Below are 23,880 nucleotides of genomic sequence, written 5' to 3'. Positions count from 1 at the left end.
CGCGAGTCACGCTGCTGCCAACCAGCGATCTGTGAAGACTGAACAACCCCCGCGCGTGGGCTTGCTGGCAGCTGCTGGGTCCGCGTTCTTGCAAATGCCACGATGGATATTCAGTGTCGATAAGCGGCACTGGCTGCTGTACGGGGTTGCAAATACATAGCGGGCTTCCGAGTTCAAACCCAGCTTTTAATTGTTGACTTCGATAAGTGCATGTCGATTTACAGCTAAGGGGGTAATTTTTTTGTTAATATATTATAACTGTAAACTTTAAAATACAACGTTAAAACAACGATGTAATAGCCGTAGTATAAACGATGCGTATCCACTCCACGTGGTGCAGTGGCTGGCAATCACTGGCTGTTGCGCGGTCTCCCCGGGTTTAAATCGCCACGTCAAACTTTTACTCAAATTAATACAAGTTGGGCAATGCCTCATTACAACATCCGTGAGAACTGCTGGACGTCTGTGAAAAAAGAGCTTCATAGATTCCTCCGGTACAAATAAAGATTTTGATTTTACTTTACGTAACGAGTGCGGTGACGTCAATGTCAACACGAGGACGTCATCGCAGCCCAACCCAGCCACGTGGGAGTGGGCACCACGTGGGAGTTGTAGGTCCTAGAGTCCGTGGTTCAAATCCTACTTTTATTGTATTTTTGTTTAAATATACACATTTTTTTAATACAACAAACTGTATCTTCAAAATGACGATTACTTAATAACCAGTACAATCATCACAGCCATTAAGCCATTTCGTGTGGGTGTAGTGGATAGCACGGCTACCACAGAAGCTGGCAATACCTGGGTTCGACACCGTCAAGTTACTGGCCACATGTTTTACAGCAAATCAACTGTCTGTTGAACTTCATTCACACCGTACGTAGCTAATCTGAGGTGCGGGGGAAGGGCAATCTAAAACATGACTCACTACCAAACAATGGTGTCTAAAACGCAACAAGTGATTTTAAATGATAATCTACAGTGAGAAAACCGGTTGAACATACCCTATTACCTCGTGTCCCCCAGCCTTATCCTGTGCTCCCATACCCCACCTCGCGTCCCTCCCCTATCACCTCGCTCCGTCCCCTTCCATCTCCCCCCTCTCACCTTGCATCCCTCCTCCCCATGCCCTCCCATCCATCTTCTCTCCCCTCCACGTGCTTCTTACCCTCTCCCATTGGCTCCACCCCTCCCCCCCTTGCTCCCAACTCCCATGCTCTCCCAATCGCTCTCCTCACCCCGTGATCGATCTTCTACCCTCCCCATGCTCCCCTCTCCCAACTCATCTCCCCTCCAGCAGTCGAGACATCATATTCTTGGTTCTTTCGGTAAAGTCACGTAGAAGGGAAATAATAAAATAATATAAAACAATAACAATTCTCACGACGTTTCGACTGCAACACAAGCAATCATCATCAGGTGTGAAATCCACAGAAACATTTCTTTCTGTGGATTAATATTATTTTATTATTTCCCTTCTACGTGACTTTACCGAAAGAACCAAGAATATGAATCCCTGCAGTCACGAAAGCTTTAAATCAAGATTTAGTCGAGACATTGTCCAAACGCCAGTCACGCGCACCCCCGGTGAGCACGGTTGTCTCGACACGGCGCGAAACAAGTTCAACATGCGCGCGTTCCCTGGCCTCGTGCTCGTCAACCTTTCCTTTCACACGTCACTCGTGGGAGACGGCGACATGCCCAACGATGCCATCACAATTCCCGACGAGCCATGGGGCAACACAAATCCCAAGCACAGCAAACGTCAATTTACTGCAGGCCACGATTTCTCTTTATTTCATACAAAATGTACACAACACGTTACTCTGATGTATGCATATTTCTTGTATATATACACAGCTTTTCATATAAATCTGGTTTATGCATCATGATATAATTACAGGCCAGCGTGGAGTTTTCACGCGACATTAATAGGCGCTCGCAAACATGGCTCGTTGCATTCCCGACACGATTTGCGATTTCGGCAGCACGAAAAAAATTACATATGTCCAAAAAGTAACAATGACGGCTGTGTTGATCTATGTCCACAGGGCTTGAAAAGTTGTGGTGTGTTCAGTGTTGTCTCTGGGTCGATAGGTGCAGTTTGGTGCGCGTCGGTGGTAATGGCTGTTCCGTCTCTTGAACCCACTTTAATTTCCCCATCTCCCCAACCGCGTACAATGGAATATAGTCCATGGTCAATGTTGGGTAAGGGTACCTTTAAAACGTTATCAGCCACGATTACTTGCAACTGGAGGTTTTCAAAGTCACAAAAGTGTAACCCCCAAGTCTAAAATAGTTTTCAAGCACCGTAATTTGATGTATCTGTGATTCATAGTTGAAACATTCAGAGTGTGTCCATGCTTGTAGTGAGCATGAGCAGCGAATGTATCCGATTTTGTCCATACGCCAGCAACTAGAAATTCCATTGTTCCATAACAAAGCCAGTATCCCGATAGGAGTATTCCAGTTAATTACTTTCACGATTCCTTCATTCAAATGCCTATGGTATTGGATCTGACTGGGCGTGGTATCACTGTCATTAGACCGCTAGAGTCACAGTCTTAAGGTTGCGAGTTTAAGCATCAGTTGGGGTCGGCCTCTGTCTGTAGGTCTCTGGGGTTTATAAAACGAGTACTGTAATTCTTTTGTCAGAAGTCGACAATCGCCATATGCTGTTAAACTGGGCCGCAGTGATGTCTATTGTCTACAACTGGCTCATATGGCCACAAAGATCAGCAACTGCCCTATCGTGTCCGTTTGAGCATTGAAACAGCGACTTATTAAAAAGCCAATTTCAGCTCAGAAATATCATCTCTACGCTATGACCGTCGTAGGCTCTGCAGCATTAACTCTATGCATGTTCACTAATGTCCTTGCATGAACCCAAGTGCTAACAATAATTTCCCCCATTTAGATGTTTGGAAGGAATAAAATAAAAATGAAGAGTAATCATCCAGTACACATCAAATCACGGTAATCTGATCACAACCTGAAGTCGAGTATGAATTAATAAGAGGTTACTGATACTTGCATTTGGTCATCTGAATACAGTAACACATTACTCCCAAACACTGTCGATGGCTCACACGGTAAGCCTGACTGGGAATGAATCGTTCCCCGATGATTAGGGGTGTAAGGTGACGTCATTACCGTACACTCTTAGCATAGAGCGCATCAATATATCAATGTATATAAACGTATCAATAGCAATCATAGTACCACTAAGTTAAGATCAATAAGTAATGTAACATACAGACATTGGCACAAAGGAGAGATAAATTGAGCAATGAGATTGGCTGCGGTGTGTGTTCAAGGTGGCGGAAGGGTCGTGGGAACGTGAGTGTAGTAGTTAGGGCACTGCGCTACGAAGCTGCCCACCCCAGTTCGATTCCCACTCATGGTCAACACCAGTAACGATTATAACCGTTATCTGAACCGATCCCGGTCTCTCCCCTTGGTTGACTCAGCCTCAAATGAGTACTTGGTGTGATGTGTAAACATCGCCACTTTGGATACAAAGGCGGTCGGGCGTCGTGTTGGCGACCCCAAAGCGCTTTCACAGAAGTCTGTTAAATGCTGTATGGGGGATCTTTCTCTCTGTTCAGGTGGCGGACGGGTGAGAGAATGGGTGATCGTGCGAGCGAGCTGGTGAGTGAACTCATTTGCGTGTGGGGGTAAGTGGATGAGTATGGAAAGCCTCCGAATCCATTTAAAGGCGCCAAAGTTGAAACAAAAATAGATATCACATTAACACAGCACTTGTATCCCATTGGCTGATTGAAGTCACAAGGTAGGAAGGCATTCGTATTCACATGGCTTATCTGGGTACGTGGGGGCAAGGTGTTTGATGGTACGGAGGATTTTTCGAGTGGGAGAGGTGGTGATGGATTTAACAGTCTTCCCCACCCATTCACGCCCCATCTTGATCACTCGACACTAACCTCCCATCAAGGCTGGTCTCATAAGGGGCCAACCATTTAGTAAGCAAAAATCTGTCAAAACTTGACCCCTCTCTCTCCTCCCTGTACGCACGCGTACTTTTTACCCCCCGAAGCCTATAGAACGGCCGATATTTAATCCACACATACATGATCATGGATTAATAATATTAACGTGTTTAAGCAAACAAATAGTCCACCGCCGGACGATGTAAGCCATTTGAAGGCCAATGTAGACAAATTATATTATCGAGGCTACATCCCCCAATCCCCCCCGTCTCCTATGCGTACGCATAGAGACATTGTCAGTAGACCCCCCATACGCAAGCGTACGCATTTGGGTTACCCCCCCCCCCATGGGTAGGTACTAAATGGATGGCCCCTAAGCATACAGTCTACGATGGTGTCTGGAAGCGGAGTGCGCACAGTCTGCAGTGGAGCAATTACATAATTGCTCTGAAGTTTGCGTGGTTATTTGAGTGCACAACTGGCTGGGTGATTGTGTAAGTGGGTAAATAGGAAAGGCAGTTGGTAACTGGGCGAGTGGTGGGTGATTGAGTGGTCGGTAGGTGGACGAGTGAATGCATGGTTGATGAAGTGTGAGAGGTTGAGTGTGGGTTAGTTACCGAGTTTAAGTGTGGCAGTCGGTGAGTGGGTGGGTGTTTTTGGAGCTTATTGTGTGTGAGCATGTGTACGTGTAGATTTATATGCATGCGTATATGAGTCTATTTATTTTTGCTTGAGTGATTTCCGGGTCCCCTGACCACCTGCTCACAATCATTACAGACCTCGTGATTTTGGGCAGGCCCAGACGAAGCTACATGGCCAAGAGCCAGAGTTATTTCCTGTGCACCAGGTTGCAACGGAGCTCTCCTCTGGCCCCCACACTATTTTACACCTTTTTCATAGTGTAGTTTGAATGCCTTCCAATGTAGTACCAGTGCGATTTTCATCTGGTGCAGATACCGTGGGAGACTGATGGATGCCTTGGTGTTATCAATGCAAGGCTTTCCTTCCTTCTGGTTAACTGTGTTATGTAAGCCGATGACCTCATTATTGCTGTCCATTTTGAGAATATAAAGAAGTAGAGACCTTAAAACTAAACCTGGCGATGGATATAACGGGTGTGGCCTCACCATCAGTGTCACCGAAACAATACTCCCACTCGGGCACTTTGTGTCATCAAACACTTGTGACAATGTGTGTAAGCTCTCTGGGCATGTTGCTCCACACAAGACTTCGGGATTTCTCCGCCACAACGATGCCCCGTCTCCTCTTTGCAGAAACACATTTAGTCTGGCCTGCCCACAGTTCATTCTGGGAGCTGAGTAGATTTGGAGGGAGTTTGGAAAAGATTCTACTGGGCAGTGTCAGCAGCTAACCTGCAGCAACAATTCAAGCTGACTTTGCGAGGAGTACAGATGGTGCATCTGCCATCCACCCTAGCCAGTTAACCCATATCATCTGGGTCTGTGTGGTGATCTGCTCGAGAACTGGTCACTTCACGTGGCCTCAAAGTACAATTCGACTGACACAAGTGCCATGGTGACATCATTGCCACTAAATGATGAATGTTAGCGATTAGAATTGTTATGCAAGTGTATTTCTTTGTACTTGTGTATTGCGTGTGTGTATGTATGTAGAACATGTGCGTGTGTCTACATGTTTGACTTGTGTGCGTGTAATTGTTTGAGCGTATGTATAATTGCGTCATGCTGTTTGTGTGCTGTTTGTGACTGGCTACACGGTGTAGTGATCAAAACTTCCCAGATATTCAAGGGCAGCACGGTAACAGAATTGGTACTGATCCTGGAGACAGAGGGGCGACACAAAGAGACAATGAGACATGTGACAGAGTTTTCATGTGTATACATTATGTATATATGCGTATGCATGTGATTTACGCAGAGGTAGAAGAACAAAATAATTTGAAGGTGGGGTAGGCACAGGATGCGAGGCATAAACTAAACAATAAACTATTTTTTATTTTACCAGCTAAGGCCCACAGAGGTATAAAGCTCTTTTTCAGAAGCGATCTGACTACGAATGATAGCTCAATGAAGTGTACATTTATAGCAGCCAAATCCTCTAAACGCATGTTGATTCTAAATGTGGAGGGAAAAACTGTAGGACCTGGAGAAAAATCCACGTGACCACGGGGAGAACATGCAAACTCCAAATATATTGGCGCTGAGGTCGAACCCACGACCTCCTGTATACCAGGCGAGGTAGTTAACATCTGGCCACCATAGGCGCCCTAGGGGGCAGGGTCACTACAAACAGAGCCGTCTCAATGCTCAGTGGGGTTCTTGTGCTAATGGGGTGGAAGGGACCTACAAAGCGACGCAAAGAAAGACTCAGAAAGAAACGGAAATCGTGGCAGACACAGAGAGCAACATGAGGATAGACAGAGTCAGGGAAAATAGACACGGGGAGAGACAGAAAAAAGGAGTTGAACACAGAGATTGTAGAGATGCAGAGAGCTGAAGAGAAACAAAAAAGAGATAAAGCGACAGGATTGACGACAGACAATAACATGGAGAGAAACACTGACATTTAAAGGGTCCATAAATGACTGTTGGCCCTCTGCCATGCACTGGTTACGCATGGTTAGAGATCGCTCTGTATGTAGCTAGAGACGGCCATGGCTAACAGTAACGTTAGCCATGGCCGGGAATCAAGCCTAGGTCAGACGTTTATAGAGCAGTGCACTAACCACGGCGTCATCGCTCCACCCAGCGAATGCATTAACCTCTGAGCTACCATTCCTTACAAATGTATGCTATACAGTTGTAATGAGTGGTAGCTCAGGGGTTTGTGCACTGTGCTACAAACCTTGGTGCGACTCCTGGCCATGGATACCACCATGGAATGTCTTACCTGTTATAGGACTCCCCTAGGTCAACTCAACCTTAAATGAGAATCTCGTGTGCTCTGTGAACTGCAAAGGCAAAGGTGTTGGCTATGCCACAACCCTATTGTGTGCTGTACCAGCCTCAATACGTTCCTGCTAACAGCACTTGTCCCAACAGTTTTTCAGACTAACCAAGGGGGGACCACCTTTCTCTGCGTCTACGTGTATGTACATCGTATATGTGTGTGTGTGTGTCACCTCCGTCTGCACCATGCCTGGCCTCTGTGTCCTCATCATCTTCACTGTCTGGAAGAGGTCGAGGAGCCCTTCATAGCGCATGCGCTCCAACACGACGCTCAGGGCGACGAAGACGCCTGTGCGGCCCACACCAGCACTGGGCACACGCAAACAAAACACAAAGATCCCCCGTATAGCCTTTAATAGAAGGCAGGGGCAAGTGCTGTTAGAGAGCACATATGAAGGCCGGCGCAACACGCGAGGTGGGTGGCCAGCACCATGCCTGACCGCCTTTGTCTCCCTAGTGGCGACGTATACACACCGCAGCAGGTACTCATTTGAGGCTGAGTCGAGTTAGGAGAGGCCCAGGACCGGTTGGCTGGGTTCTGTGGGCTTAAGTAATACAGTCTTGGAGCATACAGGACTTGCCGACCACCGGTACCAGCGGTGTCAAGATCAGGCTCTGTGGAGGAGCAATGCTCCCGGTAATGAGCAAGGTGCTGGGTGGGAGAAAAGCAGCACAGCAAGTCGGCACAGTGGGAAACACAGGTGGTGCATCTGCCAGTCATCCCACAGTGAACCCATAACGCACGGGTCTCTCCCGTGACCTTCTGCAAATGAGGCTTTGATATTTCACGTGGCCGCAAAGTGCACCTAGCATGGCACAAGAGCTATGATGATGTTACCATGAATGGTGGCTGCTGTTGTTGTGCATGTGCGCGCGTGTGCTGCTTTGGGCACCTGCAGTGCACCGTTATTGGCCCCTCCTGTCCAAACTGCTCCTTGGTCTTGTGCACCTGCCCTATGAAGTCGATGAACCCCTCCCCAGACCGGGGCACACCCTGCTCCGGCCAATCCGTGAACTGGAACTGACGGACGGTGCGAGACTGCCCGTCCTGGAGACGTGGAGAAACACCCAGTACACACGTGACAATATTTACATGTGACAGGATCCATTTGCCCATCTGTCATTGAGGTTAGTCGCATCATTCACTTCAGTAGTTTTCATCATACAGGGTCCAGTAAGAGCTCATTGTTGAAGGTGAGCTGTGTACCACCTTCAGGCGAGGGCAATAAAACCATGATTTAGGAATACACAGTAATGGGAAAGGATAGGGACTAATGTCGTGGAGGGCCAATGAGGGTGGGTCGGTGGGTTGAGTGAAGCAGTGAGTGAATGATTCAGTGAATACGTGTGCAAGTGAATAATGTGTGAAGGAGTCCCTCAAGTAAACAAGTGAAGAAGTGAGTGAGCGAATGGGTCAATGTGTGAGTAAACGAGTTGTGTGTGTGTGAGTGAACAACTTACCCTCGCATCTGTGACCTTAAACTCTCTCAATACGTATTGAGGCATCTTGTACTCGGCCATGGGATCAACCACAAAATACTGATAACGAGCAGAGCGTTCGGCTGGCCAGTACTGGTGACATTTCTCCTGCAGGGTACACGGAAACAAGCAGACGACACGGAGCCAAGGGGTCACAGAGATATACAGGCTCATGCGAGAAGACGGGGAACACATGGGGGATACGTGGACAAATGTAAGGTTTTAAAAATATATAATGTACCAGGTAAGGCCCACTGGGCTACATAGTTATTTTTCAGAAGTGACCTGGCCACTAATTATAACTCGACGAAGTGGCTCATCACGTGGGAATATACTACAGATAAATACTCTAAACGCATGTTTCTAAATGCGGAGGGAAAAACCGGAGGACCCGGAGAAAAATCCACGCGAGCACGGGGAGAACACGCAAACTCCAAATATACAGCAGCAGGCGTCAGGGTTGGAATAGAACCCACGACCTCCCGTATACCAGGCGAGATAGTTGAAATTTCACCACCATGGCACATGGATGGACAGCAAGGAGATGGACGGACAGGAGATGGGAAAGAGGGGGACACACGGGGAGTCGAGAGACATGGGGATGTGAGCAGACAGACAGTGTGGGTGCAATGTGATAATCAGGTAGGTGCAGACAATCCTACGACTGCTTTGGTTTTAGCATGTAACACAATTGTAGCATGCACTGGCTTGTTGCTTTTAGGAGCTTCACTTGCATCAAAGCACTTATATACTGGGAGATGTTTTTTTTATCCGCATATTTGATACAAATACGAGGTTTGTATAAAGCTGTAGCACTTGACATTCCGAGATGAAAGTCACAAGCCGTACGCAGCTCTCACAAAATCGTTATTGGACAGATCTTGGAATGTCTCAGCGCGGTTTTGATCTCCTTTCACAAGGTGCTAAAAGCAAAGGAGACGAAGGAGAGTCCATTGCTGCTCCTTTTGTTTGTAGAAATCACCTTTCCACAAGAAATAGGTGTTCCTTAGACGGTGTTCAGCTAGTCGTGGGATATCTTTGGCTAAACCTGTTCAAATAATATATTTTTGTTAAATGCATGCCTATACAGGACACTATACTTCAATAGGGTTTACCTTTGGGGCTATTATAGTACACACAAGCGACATGAAGTACAATGACAAGAACAGTGGGCTTGCAAATGTGCATACGTAACAATGTACGTGGATTACCACAGAAATAACACAAACGGCAATGGATACCCATCGTAAAGTCTCTGCATTCATTAATCCTCCCGCCACTCCGCACAAGAAGAGCACACAAGCGTTGTCATCACATCTACCCCTCTCCTATTTCATCTGGATACAATCATCAGACCATCTCGTGTATCTCATCATACGCCATCTCTCTCCTGTATCCCCTTTTGAACAAACATCTCTCCTAGCTTCACTCGTCTATCCCATTCGTCATACATATTTCTTATCTCTTCTGTCTCTTCTTTCTTGTGCCACTTCATCTCTTCTGTAACATCACCGCATCTCTCTCCTACATTTACATATCTCTTCGAGTTAATTTCATTCAAGATCTATCTTGCATCTACATCTCTCCCACATCTCACATCGCACTCCAGCTCCTCGTGTCTGGGTCTCTGCTCCCTCTATTTACTGAATATCTTATCTTACGTCTGCATTACTCTTTTCATAGCTTACTGCATGTCATCTCACTACATTGTTTCTAACGCTTGTTTGCGTCGCTGTTCTAACACTGTATCTCTCACCTAAATCATCTTTCTCACCGCATCTGCGTAGTCTCCTCTTAATTGAATGCATCACGTTTGTCTCTCACCTGTCTCTTGTCTCAATGCATTTATAATTCATCAGTTGCAGATCATAGTTTCTTTTGAATACTATACTGTACTACATTACATATATATTTTAAAAAAAGTTCACTATTTGCCTCTGGATCCAGCCGGAAATCTAATTGGGCATTTGGATTTCAGCCATAAAACTAAAAGTGCTATTCCATGCACCTCTAATATAGGTTTATACACGTGTATGGGACCCTTTTTGGCAGTATCAAGAGCATGAAACAATTACGAGGCTTAACCCTTTCAGGAAAGAATTTCCAAACATCCGAAAATGTACCTATCACGAGGTCTCAAGTCTGCATTAAACACACATGTGGTATAACATGCAAACAAATATGCTTTGATAATGTATGTATTGTCCTTGAAACTGATTGGCCTACATTATATGTATGTGTTTATACGTGTGTGTATACGCGTGTGTGTGGTCTGGCAAAACAACCCCCTACCTCCTCGTGGTGCCAGACGGGCAACGCTGTCGTGGGCAGTGCCGTGGGGGGAGGGCCAATTCCGATTGGCCTTTACCCTCATGGCGTTTGTAACCACCACAGCGGCCAAATGGGGCCTCTGAATGGGTGCAAGGGGCTGGTATCCCCTCCACCTTCAATGAATTACCACTAAACCACGACCACAAAATTTAATAAATAAACTTGTGCCGGAGGCCCCGGGGGGACAGGCGTCTATGACGTCTCCTGGCCAAACCCCATTTGGCAGAGCCAGGAGACTGAATCCTTACCCTCGGGGCTCCTCCAGCAACAACAACAAACCACTACGTGTGGCCACGTGGAATGTTCGAACGCTCACTGCGGAGGAGAGACTGCCACTCCTCTGTCGGGAGCTGGACCAGTACCGCCTGGATCTGTGATATTCAGGAGGTCCGGTGGACCAGCTCTGACTCCTGCCACCATGAGGGGTGGACTGTCCTCTGCTCGGGGCAGGAGACTGCCAAACAACAGGGTGTGGTTCTTCTTCTGAATAAATTAATGAAGGGGGCGTGGGAGCGTGGCGATGAGGTGTGGGAAGCTGTAAGCCCCAGGCTACTTTGGGCTCGCCTTCCCATCAACCAGAGGCGAGGAGTGGTGGTCGTGGTTACTTATGCCCCCACTGAAGACGAACATCCGTGGAGGGATGCAGGCAAGGCCGATGAGTCAGATGCCATCTATGACCTGTCACAGGTGCTAGCTAAAGTGGCCCGTTGGGAGAGAGTCATCTTGTTGGGTGACTTCAATGCCTGAGTTGGTCATGATGCTGGCACCTGGTCTGGAGTAATTAGAATGCATGGGCCAGATCAGCTCAATAACAACGGCAGGATGCTAGATTTTTGTGCAGCCCATGGGCTTGTAATTACCAACATGCTGTTCCGGCATCGGCACATCCACACAACATCATGGATGCATGCCGGGTCCAAGCAAGAACATCTGCTCGACTACATAGTGACGGAACAGCGGATGTGGGCCCATGTCGTTGACACCAGGACCTACCGTGGAGCTGATCTACCCACTGACCATCGACTTGTCATCTGTAAGATGTGCCTGACATTCTTCCACTCCGGTGGTGGGTGTACACCCAGGACCCCATTCAAACCCTTAGTGGCATGGTCTCAGCTAGCTAATGAAAGTTACAAGCGAGAATTTAATCATCGCTTGCGGCTGGGGTTGGCATCATCCCCCACTCCTCCTGATGTCGAGGGGAAATGGGCGAGATTTAGGACTGTGGCTCATGCAGCTGCAATGGCTGCTTTGGGTACACGGTCCAGACCTCCCCAGAGACCCTGGCTGACAGAGGAGGTGTTCAAGCTGGCTGAGAAAAAGCGACAGGCCCACTCTCATCGGCTACAGCATCCCACGTCGGAGAATGAGGAGGCTTACCGCAGCCTTTGCTCGGAGGTTCGGAGAGCCGTAAGGCGCTGCAAGGATGGGTGGTGGTTGCGGGTTGCTGAGGAGATGGAGTCTACCTCAGTGGCCCGCGATCACAAATCGCTCTTTAATTCCATGAAAAAAGTAACCTGCAGCGCCACACCTATTACCACCATTAGGGGAAAGAATGGTGATCTAATCTCTGACCCCCAGGGACAGATTTTCAGATTTTCTGAGCATTTCTGCGAGGTCCTGGGGGAGGGGAAATCCCTCACACAGGAAAGCAACGTGGGACAAAGTGGGGATGACCCTGCTGAGGCTGCGGTGTCTCAAATATTGGAAGAAGTCACCCCCTGTGAGTGGGTGGCTGAGGTGCCATCGGTTGAGGAAGTACTGAAGGCGATCTAGAGTCTGAGACCAGGAAAGGCACCGGGCAGAGATGATCTCCCAAGCGAAATGCTGAGGGAGGGTGGCGTTTGTGCACAGACTGCCCTACATGACATCATAACAACAGTCTGGACCACTGGACGGGTTCCGCAGGATTGGAAGGATGCCCTGGTGGTCCCCCTCTTTAAGAAGGGGGACCGCACAAACTGTAACAACTACAGAGGTATCTCACTCCTCAGTGTGCCGGGAAAGGTCCTGGCAAGGATTATTTAACATCGCCTTGCTAGGCACGCTGAGGAGAGGCTTCCAGAGCCCCAATGCAGTTTTAGGAAAGGGAGGTCCTGCACAGATGCCATATTTTCTGTCCGTCTGCTACAGCAGAGGTATAGGGAATTACAACAAGACCTACATCTCTGCTTTATTGACCTGGTTAAGACCTATGATACCATCAGTAGGCCTGGGCTCTGGGTTGTTCTTCGCGCTTTCGGAGTCCCTGACCCTCTGCTCACGATCATTAAGGACTTTCATGATGGTGAGCGGGCCTGGGTAAAACTACGTGGCCGAGAGTCAGAGCCATTCCCTGTTCACCTTGGGGTGCGACAGGGATGTCCTCTGGCTCCCACATTATTTAACATCTATTTCGACCACATAGTTCGTGAAGCCTTCAATAGCTGTACTGGAGGAATTTCCATTTGGTACAGATACAATGGGAGGCTGATCGATGCCCGGGTGCGGTCTCAACCATTTATGCATGCCGATGATCTGGTAATTGCTGCTTACTCAGACGAGGAGTTGGAGGCGCTGCTGCTGAACCTGGAGCATGCCACTAAGAGGTGGGGCCTGACCATCAGCCCCACCAAAACTAAGCACCTGCCTGGGTATTTTGTACTATCGGACACTCCACCCCCACAACTCTCAATTGGTGATAGGGCAGTTGTGGAGAGAGTGGAGAGTTTCCCATACCTTGGCAGTATGCTCATGACCGGCTCCGGTTTAACAGCAGAGGTCACACTCCGAATCAGTCGCGCGGCTTTATCTTTTCATCGGTTGCGTAACGCTGTGTGGAAGCTACCTGGTTTATCGCTCCGCACGAAGCTTCAGGTCTTCTCGGCCACAGTCATTCCCTCCCTTCTCTACGCTTGCGAAACGTGGACCCCCCTAATGGAACATCTTCGCCGGCTAGAAACATTTAGGCTGGCCTGCCTACGATCCACCCTGGGTTTAACCAGGCTGGATTGTGTGAGGAGCTCACAAATCCTTGAAAGATGTGGACAAATTCCCATCGCTGAGCTCCTCCGGCAGGCAAGGCTGCGTTGGCTGGGTCATGTAGCCCGCATGCCTAGCCACCGCATGCCTAAACAGCTTTTGTTTGGCCGGATCGAGGGGGATAAACGGGCGTGGCACGGGCTAGAGAAGAGATGGAGTGATGTGGTACAGGAGGATGTGGAGCTGAGTGGACTTGCCGATGACTGGTACCAGCGGTGCCAAGATTGGCCTCTGTGGAGGAGGCTCGTGAATGACGCTACTGGGCAGTTGGAGGCATTCGCCCTCCAACAACAACGGAGGGGGGAGGAGTGACACTCACAACAACGAGCGGAGCGCCGGGTGGCTAAAGCACAGCAAGTTGGCACAGTAGGGGGCACAGGTGGTGCATCAGCCAGTCGTCTCAGTCAGTCGACCTGTGGCGTCTGGGTCTGCCCCGTGACCTCCTGCCAGCGGGCGTTCGACACTTCACGTGGCCTCAAGGTGCACATAGCCTGGCACAAGCGTCGTGGTGATGTCACCGCCACTTAGTGGCGAATGGAGGTTGTTGTTGTGTATATACGTGTGTGTTTATACGTGTGCGTTCATACGTGTGCATGTATACGCGTGTTTATACGTGTGTGCAGATACACATTCTCATGTACCCGCCCCATCTCTCTCAGCTTGGTCAGCATCACAACGATGGTTGAATTTTGCTCCCAAAGCATTCTCCACAAGTCCTCTGTGGTCTCTGGAAGGGGCCCTTGTGTTGCGATGTAGGCCCTCTGCTGCCTGCAGGACAGGGAAACAACCATCAGAAAACCCACATAGAACAATCATTAATCTAATGCGAGAATAAAGCTTCTACTAGCATGACATCAGAGGCATGTCTGTTGACAGAGTTGATCAAAAAGTTTGCATTACAACTGCGTATGTTTCCGCGGTTGTGCTGTATGGCTCTCCGATGCGTATCCAGGTTGTAAAGCGTGTTGTGGTGTTGTTGTGTTATTTGGAATGATGTCTGACATTAAGCTCAATGTGCCGGAAGGTTCTTTCAAGAACTGAATTCAGTTACGTTAGTATTTCTATCAGAGAGGTGTATCAATCGTATGCAGCGTGGAACACGGATTTCATGATCAGCCTCCATGTTAGCGAGATGTTAACTGCGTCGCCTGGTATACAGGAGGTCGTGGGTTCAATCCCGACCCTGACGCCTGTATATTAGGAGTTTTGCATGTTCTCCCCGTGGTTGCATGATAATCCACTTTGTTGAGCCATCAATTTTGGCCAGGTCACTTCTGAAAAAGAGCTAGACAACTCAGTGGGGCTTCCCTGGCAAAAAAAAATGTTTTAGTAGTTTTTTTTATAGATCTGAACAAAATTAGCTTTGTGGCTTTTCCTCATTCACAGTTACATCACTGTGTCGAATGGTGTGAGCGGCGTCGTCGTGCTTATGCGTGCGTGCGAGCGGGAGACCGGTATCCATCGATGTAGCTGGCGTTGATGTAGTCGGATCCCTGGGTGCCCCGGATTGCCTGCAGCGCCACCCGGCTGCTGTCAGGCGGAATCACTGTGAGCAGGCGATTCTTGAGCTTGTTGCACGGCAGCGCCCCCGACGGCGCTGTGCTCACCCGCAGCTTGGACATCTGCAGGCGCTGGGCCAGGTGAAACAAAAGGTCGGACAAGGGGAGCATGTCGGAGAAGGGAAACAGAAGACGGGGGAGGGAGAAATGAGAGGAAAACGGAGAAATGAGGAAAGAGAATGAAGATATATAACATTATTTATGCATGTATGTGTACAGCTTGCATATACGTGTACAGTATGTACATTCCCATACACTTGTGTGTGTGTATGTTTATCACATTTTTGGGGAGCGGTAGTTTTGCGTTTAGCATGCTGTGCTATGAACCTGGAGGGCCAAGTTCGATTCCCGCTCACGGCCAACATCAGTGATTAATATTTGAACCGGTCCTGGGCCTTCCCGAGGTCGACTTCGCCTCAAATGAGTACCTGGTGCAATGTGTTAACATGGCCACTTGGGAGACAAAGGCAGCCGGGCATGGTGCTGGCCACCGACCCCCTCGTGTGCCGTGCCGGCCTTCATATGTGCTGCTTGCTAACAGCACTTGCCCCAACAGTCTGTTACAGGTTATATGGGAGATCTTTATCTTTATCATCTGGGCAGTTCCAATGATTTTGGATGTACATTTCAGATGCAAAAATATGTGGCTCATCTTGAGTATAATCAACAAGTGTTTTTTTTTTAACTTGGGCATAATGTCAATCAAGACTGAGATTCAGACAGAAATCATTTGGCTACCATTCTTGATAAGTGAGAAATTCTCATAAAAATACTACGGTGGTGGACGTACTCAGACCAAATTATTTTTTACATCCACGCTGGGATGGTGCATTCATTGCCATGTACGTGTCAAACTATTGACTCATTCAATATCTATGCCAAATGTTTTAAAAACATAATTACCTTAAAAATACTACCCACTATGCATTGCCATAGTAGTTTTGGCATGGCGTGGGGGGGCCCTTGTAGACACAGGATCTGAGCCTCTCCTGCCACATGGGGGGGGCCCCCCCTTCAGACCATAGCCCCCCGGTGCAGCTGCACGACCTGCACTCTCGACAGCGAAGCTCCACCAGTGTCAATGTGCAAATCACCACGATGTTTTTGCAAGGTTGAGGGTGAGCGTGAGCGAGCTGTAGGGCTGCCCACCTGGAACTCGAGGTGGAGCCCCGTGGTGCGTGGCTCCGTGTGCGACACGCTCTGGCTCAGCCGCTGAAGGTGAGCGTGCAGGGAGCGGGCGGGTGTCTCCGTGCAGCCACTCGACACCGCCTCCACCAGCGCCGTGTGCACAAACGCGTACTGCTCCTCCGTCTGCACCATGTAGTTGCGCTGGGCTCGCATGCAAGTCACCTGCAAGCATGCAAACACACATACACACGTACTGACAAATGAGACAAAGATCCCCCCGTGTAGCCTCTAACAAACTATTGAGGGAGGTGCTGTTTTGCGAGTAGCTAAGAAGGGCGGCATGGCACATGAGGGGGTGGCTGGTCAACACTACACCCAACCGCTTTTGTCTCCCCAGTGCTGATGTTTACACACAGCACCAGGTATTTTTTTAGGACTGAATCGACCTAGGGGAGGCACACGACACAACGTATAGAATACACACGTACACCTACATGCACATATACCTCTAAATACAAACTAGCGGTGATACAGCCTTATAGACCGTTGGAGCAAGTGCTGTGAGTGCTTATCAAGGTCCACATGACGCACAAGATGGTGGTGTGGCTAGCGCCAAGCCTGGCCACCTTTGTCTCACCAGTATTAAGGCTGAGCAAATTTACAGGAGGCCCAGGACCGGCTCTTATATCACGAGCCACTGAAGCGAGCCGCGGCTGTAAACTAACCCCGGGTCACTGGGTTCATAGCATGGTGCCCTATCCACTCTCCACACATATATCTCGATACACACACACAAGTTTTAAGCTCAAGGGGTCGTCACAGTTATTGCTGTTGATTTTGCAAGTCTACACCCGTCCTCCAACAGCAGACCCCAACATCTGGTGTTAGTCCTTTGGTCGCTGATCTCCGGATGCCATTTGAATGCCTGTCTGTTGTTAAACTGCCCTCCTCCAGCAATTGTGTGCAACATTTACCTGTCATGTCCGATTCTGAATTTCCAAGTTGATTACCCACTCTTGCCAAGAAATTCCTAGAATACCAGACAAAGCACTTGTGCTAAAATGGCAGCTTTTTTTTTGTATAGTTACTTGTTAAAAGTCCGGCAGGAACGCCGACGTTATGCCTGCGTTGTAGTTGCGTTCACGTTGAGCTAATATTGTAGTTGTTTTATAGTTGAATTGTAGATGTGTTGTAGTTTAGATTTTTTAGTTATGCTGTAGTCGTGCTGTACATCTGTTGTAGTTGTGCTGTAGATCTGCTGTAGTCGTGTTGTGGTTGTCTTGTGGTTGTGCTGGAGAACTGCTGTAGGTAATGCTGTAGCCGCGCTGTAGACCTGCTGTAATTTGTGCTGTGGTCGTGCTGTTGCCGTACCTGTCCATACACATCGACCGTGTGTTCGTGCTTCACCCTCTCGAGCGCAGCGTCGATGACGATGAGGCAGCCCGTGCGACCCACACCCGCACTGTGGGACAGCAAAAGGAGAAGAGGTCGAGAGGATTGAGTGAGAGATCAAGAGGGAGAAGTCAGGGAGTAAGCAGTGAAGGTGTGAGAGGTCAGCAGCTGAGCGATCTGGGGTTAGAGGATTGCGTGTTTGCTGCTTGCAACTGTTGCCTTATGACCGTAACTGTGTGATTGTTGTGCGGTTGTGTCCATTTGACATGACTGCGTGGCCAGTACGGCCCATCAGCATCATCCCTCTGGGATTGATAACACATTCTTGCGGAGGGAGCTGGTAGGAATGCTGGATTGCTCGGTCAATGGCCAGGGTCAACGGCGGCGTGGTGTATTCCGCAAATATGCCTGACTGTGAGGGCGGGCACAAGCCGGCGTGAGTGGGTTACACGTTGAGTTTTATAAGGGCACCACGGGGTGACCAGCCCCTCCCCACCCAGCCCCACCCCCCACCCAGCCCCTCCCCACCCTCCCTTCCCCTCCCCACCTAGCCCCACCCTCCCTACCCAGCCCCTCCCCACCCTCCCTCCCCACCCAGCCACTCCCTCCCCACCCAGCCCCTCCCTGCACAACGGACAGACGGACACAATAATCCCCTGTGGGTTGGTGTAACCAGGAGGTTTCTACCAGTATGAGTAGCACTGCTGCGTGGGAAGTCAACAGTGGTTGTGCTTTCAGAACACTGAACCCCGTCATTACAATGGGAGACTTTCAGTACTGGCTCAAGGCCAGTAGCAGAGATGAGCTCTGCCCTGTGCTTATTTGTCCAGGAAGACTTTGTTGTATGCCTGTTGCATGATTATTATTGTTGTATGATATCACTGTGTTGTAGTACTGCAGCTCTGGTGCTGTTGTAATGTTGTCAGCGCTATCTCAAAACAAAGTGGGGCCCCTGTGCAGATGTGGAAAGAGTGCCCCCCTTGTCACAGGTATAGAGACGTGCAGAAAACCGAGAGAGAGACGTGGAGACAGCCATAGACATGCACAGAGTGAGTGCATGCAATACACTTTTGGATTTATATACCATCTAAAATATCGTCACATCTCACTCAGCGCAAAAACAGTGGGATGTGCACCATGGGGAGAAAGAATAACTAAATACTGTATGGCTTTCCTTTACATGAAAACAAAGATAAAGAAAACAACATGCATGGAGACAGTCACAGAAAGATACACTGAAAGACAGAGACAAACATAGAGACACTGAGTGAGACACTGAATAAGACACAGAGAGACAAACGGAACATTTTGGAGGGCCCCTATGAAACTGAAGGCCCTATGCACATGTGTAAATGGCCACGGACGGCTGTTGGACAGTGCTTGTTGTTGTTGTTCTGTGATTAAACGTGTTTTGTTGTTGTGTAACTGTTATTCTTTTGTTGCGGTGATTGTAGTTGAGCTATTGTTATTGTTGTTGCGGTTTGGTGATTGCTATTGGGTTATTGTGTTGTTGTGACTGTGAATGTTGTGGGAATGTTGTTGTGGTGTGATTGCTGCTGTGTTGTTGTTATTGTGACTGTCGCATTAAATTATTACAAAACTATTTAAATGTTACCAGGTAAGGCCCACTGAGCTATGTAGCTCTTTTTCAGAAGCGACCTGGCCACAAATGATAGCTCGACGAAGTGGCTCGTCATGTGGAAATGTATAGCCAGCAAATTCTCTTAAACACATGTTTCTAAATGTGGAGGGGAAACCCGGAGGACACGGAGAAAAATCAATGTGACCACGGGGATAGACAAGCAAACTCCAAATATACAACAGGCGTCAGGGACGGGATGGAACCCACGACCTCCTGCAAACTAGGCAAGGCATCTTGCCACCGTGGCACTCCACATCATGCTGTTGTATGATTGTGGCATTGTTGTATCGTGGTGGTGGTGTTGTGGTAGTATCTTTGTGTTTTTGTTGTTGTTGTATATTGGTGTTGTTGGTGTATCGTCGTAGTGTTGTTGTTGTGATCGCTGCCTGCAGTGCACGATGAGGGGGCCCCCGTCAGCGGAGCTCCCCCACGCGGCGCGCACGCGGCGCAGGAAGGCGAGCACGGGGGTCGGGAACTCGGGAACGCCGTGGTCCGGCCACGCCGTGAACTGAAATTGCCGCACGTCCCGGCGCTCCGTACAGCCAGACTACAACAACAAGAATTACACAACAACCATTATGTAACAACCGTACAACTGCAAAACCAAACAACATCCCAGATCTGTAGCATTGAGAGTCAAGGGGAAGTGGGGGGTATGTGCAAATCATTTGGTTTTAGTAAACACTGGATCAGGGGTTTCTAACTCACCATCACCATTAAGGTCTTAACCATTCCCCCACCAGAGATCGAATTCTCCTCACTGCCAACATCAGTGATGAATATCAGAACCAGTCCTGGGTCTCACCTAGGTTGGTGTGGTTCGGCCTTACCTAGGCCTTCAACGAGTACCTGGTGCGGTATGTAAAACATCACCACTGGTGAGACAAAGGTGGCCGGGTGTAAAGCTGGTCACATCACCCCCTCGAGCACCGTGTTTGACCTTTGTAGGTGCTTGCTAGCAGTACTTGCCTCCAAAGTCTGTTAAGGCTATAGGGGGATCTTTTTCGTGGTACACTCCTGTGTGTATGTGTGTGCATACCCGCGTGAGAGTGAAGGAGCGTGTGCTGTATGTTGCCAGCTCCACTGTGTCCGTGAGTGTGACTTGCACGAGGCCATATGACTCGGAGCCCCGGTTGGGCCAGTACTGATCACACTTCACCTGCACAGGGAGAATGGAGAGACAGACATCGAAATGTACAAGGGTGTTGAATGAAGACACAGGAAGACACAGATATATAAGCATTACACAACTGTGGGAATTTGCCTATTTATGTACGTATGAAATGAGTGTACATAGTATATACATGTGTCTGTATTAGAGTACATATGCCACATGTGCCATGCCGGCCTTCATGAGTGCTCGCTAACAGAACTTGCCCCAACAGTCTCTTAAGGCTATACGGGGGATCTTTGTCTTGGTATTCCACGACAACAAGCCATGCTCAACGAACTCATCTGAGATTTGGCAATATGGGATCACCGCACGAGACGGCTGGATGAAGCAGGCTCAACTGAAGACCGCTAGCGAACACCGTGGAGTTCTGCCGAGGCTCCCAATAAAACTCTCATCGAGGTCCTCACCACTGCTCCACGTGGCTTTGATTTGATAAAAACACTGTGGTGGCTCCCATCATCGACTGCTTCAGAAGATAAACGGGTCGTTGCTGTGCACACCTCTTCCACCAGTGAGACATTATAGGTGGCCCGCAGTGTGACTGCGGCCACTCGAGCCAAACAATGGAGCATGTCGCCAACAACTGCATTCTACGTCGACTCTCTGACGGACCAGTCAGTATTGGTCATGCTACTACAGAAGCCATCACTTGGCTCACAAACTTAAACCTGAACGTATAATTGACACATTTGCCATACTCTAGAAGAAGGGTACATAGTTACAGGTGAAATTGATAATAGCTGGCTTTTTTGTCACTGAAAGGAAATATCTTGAAGTGTTGGCTGACTGATCTTCAGGAAATAGAGTGAATGCTGATCAGCCAATTGAATGAAGTACATGTTGTATATATGAACCTTATGGCAGGACACCGGGGTCCCGAATAAACGGAAGTCAAAATCGTAATTGATGAATTTATTTTTGGCGACTCCATCCCATCACGCACATAAATGCCGCGACCCACCAAGCGCGGATCATTTTGTTGTCATGTCGCCCAAGCGCAATGCGGACGAATGCGCAGAAGAAACAAAACTTTTCAACTTTGATTAGCGCATCGTGTAGAGCTCGTCGAGAGGAAAAGATTGCCGTATCGTTAGCCTTCAACAGACATAAAATGACGTCGCAACGCAGTTTATGTGAGAGCCGGGGGCTTATGGGACCCCGGGGTCCCGCCATAAGATTCATATGTGGAAATACAGTGCGATAGTGCTATACCACAGAATTTACTGAGGTTGTGGACGTTAGCATAGTATATGCCATTGCAGCAGTATACATGCATATCCGTTAGCGCATATGGGTATGGCTGTGTGCCAAGTCTCGGTGACAGTTCTCTGCGGCTGAATTGGCGCCTGGCTACTGGCATCTAAGGGCGCCACAGTGACGAGATGTTAACTGCCTCGCCCGCTATACAGGTCGTGGGTTCGATCACGACCCTGACACCTGTATATTTGGAGTTTGCATGTTCTTCCCGTGGTGGTGAGTTTTTTTTCTTGGTCCTCCGGTTTTTCCCTCCACACTTAGAAACATGCGTTTAGAGTATTTGGCTGTTAGAAAAATTTCCACATCATAAGCCACCTCGTTGAGCTATCATTTGTGGCCAAGTCGCTTCTGAAAAACAGATACATCGCTCAGCGAGCCTTATCTGCTAAAATATATTTTTTTAATAGGTTAGTTTAATAGATACCCGTGAGCGCTCCTCCAGCTTTGTCATCATGACGATGGTGGAACTCCGCTGCTCCCACACCATCCTCCAGAAGTCGGCGACCGTGTCCGCGAGCGGGCCCTGTGATGCTATGTACGCGTTGTGCCTCCGGTAGCCGTCAATGTAATTGGCGTTGATGTAGTCACTGCCTGGGACACCTGCGAGCGTGCGCGTTGACGGAGGTGGTGGCAAAAGAGCGGTTGTCAGGAGCGGCATTACCGGCAGCAGGAGCAACATCACCACTGAAGCTATCCGCATCATCAGCCATGGTGGAATAAGCAACAATAACAACACTCACTCAGAAACTATTATCATTAAAATCATGAGCAGTATCACCATTAACCTCGATGTTAATTGGAGCCAAAGCAGCTTCAACAGTAACTAAAACAAAATATCATCAATAGCAACAGTAGTAGCATCAGCATCACCATCCTTATTGTAATCAACACTTCATCATCATCACCACCATCATCATGACAATTGGTACCACAAATGGTACATTTATTATTATCACCAATATCAGTAGCAGTAGTATCAACACTAAGATCATCTTCATTGCCATCAACACAATCATCATCATTCACAGCGCAAGCAACATTTTACATGAACACACCAACTTGACTGTTACATCAAAAGCTAACGAGTGAATTATTGAGAGAATACGTGAGGGTGAGTGTGCACGTTGTAGTGTACCAGTGTGTGTGCGTTTGTGTGTTAGTAAGATTGTGTTGGCGAATAGTGGGTGAGTGATTGCGCGAGCATGTCACCGTCGATGGTGTGCAAAATGACGCGCGAGTGGTCGTAGGCGACCACGTTCGCGTATCGGTTCTTGTGTTTGTTGATCTCCAAGTTGGAGTGGTCCCACGTAAACTGCTGACCTGGGTCTATAGACTAAAGATACAAGAACACATACGTATGAATAAACATACAATGACAAACACACACACACATATTCATGCAAATTCTGATACGAAGAAAAAAGCACGTAAATACGACACGCACAAACATCTAACCCATGCCAACTGCATTTAGGTTTTCTGGCCATGATCTTACTGAGAACACAGCGGTGGTTATCATTAGCATATTAGAGTTCAGCAGTACTCTTGCGTTGTGTCTCACATGCTTGCCACTGCACACAAAAGTTCGGACCCGACCCCGACGCCTGCTGTATATTTGCATGTTCTCTCTCCCGGTGGTCGCGTGCATTTTTCTTTGGGGTCCTCCGGTTTTCCCCTCCACATTTATAAACACGCATTCAGAGTATTTGGCTGCTATACATTTCCACGTGATTCTCCACTTCGTTGAGCTATCATTTGTGGCCAGGTCGCTTTGAAAAAGAGCTACATAGCTCGGCGGGGCTTACCTGATAAAATAAGACATACTTTGGGAGAGGTTTTTCTTTTCTATATATACTTTTGTCTCAATAAGTTCACACCTATTTATAAAGGATATACTATACATGTATATATGTATGTATTAATGTGTGTTTGTGTGCAGCATGTACAATTTGCAGCATGCACAGTGTGGGTGTGTGCAGGATGCATAGGTCCACTCAACCTTAAATGAGCTATTTAA

General features: G+C 48.3%; 1 protein-coding gene across 3 annotated transcripts in view; it reads right to left on the bottom strand.

Annotated features, from left to right (window-relative positions):
- Window positions 1-1,765: 1,765 nt before the first annotated feature.
- Window positions 1,766-23,880, bottom strand: part of LOC144739806 (receptor-type tyrosine-protein phosphatase S-like) — a 210,430-nt gene continuing 188,315 nt past the window's right edge. For all 3 annotated transcript variants that reach the window (XM_078622715.1, XM_078622701.1, XM_078622708.1), the window contains 12 exons: window positions 23,073-23,196; window positions 22,288-22,463; window positions 20,472-20,591; window positions 19,819-19,979; window positions 17,770-17,860; window positions 16,420-16,620; window positions 15,164-15,342; window positions 14,353-14,479; window positions 8,342-8,467; window positions 7,774-7,928; window positions 7,054-7,189; window positions 1,766-5,750 (listed from right to left, as the gene is read on the bottom strand). In XM_078622715.1, the coding sequence (XP_078478841.1) occupies window positions 5,682-5,750; window positions 7,054-7,189; window positions 7,774-7,928; window positions 8,342-8,467; window positions 14,353-14,479; window positions 15,164-15,342; window positions 16,420-16,620; window positions 17,770-17,860; window positions 19,819-19,979; window positions 20,472-20,591; window positions 22,288-22,463; window positions 23,073-23,196 (1,665 nt within the window). In that variant the 3' untranslated portion in view covers window positions 1,766-5,681. The remainder of the gene's footprint in view (window positions 5,751-7,053; window positions 7,190-7,773; window positions 7,929-8,341; window positions 8,468-14,352; window positions 14,480-15,163; window positions 15,343-16,419; window positions 16,621-17,769; window positions 17,861-19,818; window positions 19,980-20,471; window positions 20,592-22,287; window positions 22,464-23,072; window positions 23,197-23,880) is intronic.

The sequence above is a fragment of the Lampetra planeri genome, chromosome 3 (genome assembly GCF_965212315.1).
Source record: "Lampetra planeri chromosome 3, kcLamPlan1.2.h2, whole genome shotgun sequence".
NCBI classification, from domain to species: domain Eukaryota; kingdom Metazoa; phylum Chordata; class Hyperoartia; order Petromyzontiformes; family Petromyzontidae; genus Lampetra; species Lampetra planeri.
The sequence above is the reverse complement of the archived record's forward strand: the minus strand, read 5'-3'. Positions and strand labels throughout refer to the sequence as shown.